Source organism: Wasmannia auropunctata, unplaced genomic scaffold, assembly GCF_000956235.1.
Source record: "Wasmannia auropunctata unplaced genomic scaffold, wasmannia.A_1.0 LD280535.1, whole genome shotgun sequence".
NCBI lineage: Eukaryota > Metazoa > Arthropoda > Insecta > Hymenoptera > Formicidae > Wasmannia > Wasmannia auropunctata.
Genome location: NW_012082355.1, coordinates 1 through 1,419, shown reverse-complemented (window position 1 = coordinate 1,419; position 1,419 = coordinate 1). Strand labels below are relative to the sequence as shown.

Below are 1,419 nucleotides of genomic sequence, written 5' to 3'. Positions count from 1 at the left end.
TTCTGAAGCAGAAGACGGCATACGAACAAAATCAATAAGGATTCCTCGAGTCTTTCTCATATCGTATCTCATATCGCATCTGCGATCGACACAGGTTTACCTTGTGATACTGCTCCGAATTAACTGCATTCCGCTCCAACTTCATTATATTAAAGTCTTCCTGCAGTACCCACGACATTCTGCCAATCATTATTAAAAACTTGAACACTTTGCTGTATTGTAGCATCATCGTGTCATCCAAGATGATATTCAACGGCCACGATATCTTATAGTTGAGGCAAAGGCATTCTAAGACATTCGGATCTGAAATCTGCAAGAAGCACATTATTATCAGTATCGGAATAAAATATCAATAAACGATAATTGAAAACGGGTGATCGCACTTACGTATAACTGGCATGGTTTGTCGACGGCAGAAAGACTCAAGAGTTCCGAATTGGCGTAATTATTGCTGAACGAGTTCATCAACGCTTTCTCCAAGAGGTTCGTGAGAGTGGCGGAATTAAAGAGTTCGATTGGCGCGGATATCGCGTAGAGCCGTGAATAAAGCGAGTCCGTCAGACTCTTCGCGAATTCGCCGTTCAACAAGAAGAAGTAACTACGTAGGCTGTGCAAGTGCGAAAGCATGTTGTGCTCGTTCACCAGATATTTAATGATCGCGTTGTTAACCAGTCGGCTCTGTATCTGTAACGGAATGATGACGGATTTCTCCAAGTACACTTGAAGCGACGTATGATCGATCATCTCGACGTCAGCTACGGTGAGAGGCGAGGGTGCGGTCGGCGATTTCACGTGGGAATTAACGCCGATAAAATTCGGCAGCTTGAAATTACTGCTCATCGGCGACTCGAATGTTTCTTCGGTGATCGATTTCATGTCGTCGGACAGGGACGAGACTTCCTGACCGGCGTTCGAAGCGAATATATCGTCGCTGTTCGGTACCTGCGACAAAGGAGTGTGCATCGATGCCGTGGTGAAATTGTCAGTCGTGCACGACATCGGCGTATCTATATTCTGCTGCTGCTGCGTATTATTCGTTATCGGCTCGTGCGCTTCACTATTTGCGTTGTTAATCTTATTTGAATACTCCTCGTCACTCGTAGGCCCAAGCACATTCGTCGTTTCGTCCGGCAATTTGATACTGGTTGTGGAAAGAACATTATTGTTCGCGTTTTCCTTCGTATTACTCGAACTTGATTCACTAGTGGTATCAGTTGATATCTGGTTATTGCCGTTTGTATTTGCGCGAACGATAATTCCTTGATTGTCCGTGAGTATCGCGCTGAGCTCATTGTTATTCGGCGTCATACCGTATTCTTGCATCAGGACTTTAAGTTTGTTGCTTTGTGCAGTGGTGATATTGTCTATCCTCTTGATAGCCAAGGACTTAGGCCTGTTAATAGCACCAATAATTCTCTC

The 1,419-nt window shown here is 44.5% G+C and overlaps 1 protein-coding gene across 1 annotated transcript; it reads right to left on the bottom strand.

Moving 5' to 3' along the window:
* Positions 1-29: 29 nt before the first annotated feature.
* On the bottom strand, positions 30-1,413 carry LOC105461693 (gamma-tubulin complex component 6-like). Its single transcript, XM_011708205.1, has 2 exons — positions 388-1,413; positions 30-310 (listed from the first exon to the last, which is right to left on the bottom strand). The coding sequence occupies exons 1-2, from the start codon at positions 1,321-1,323 to the stop codon at positions 32-34; spliced, it is 1,215 nt and encodes a 404-aa protein (XP_011706507.1). The 5' UTR covers positions 1,324-1,413; the 3' UTR covers positions 30-31.
* Between the last annotated feature and the right edge of the window lie 6 nt (positions 1,414-1,419).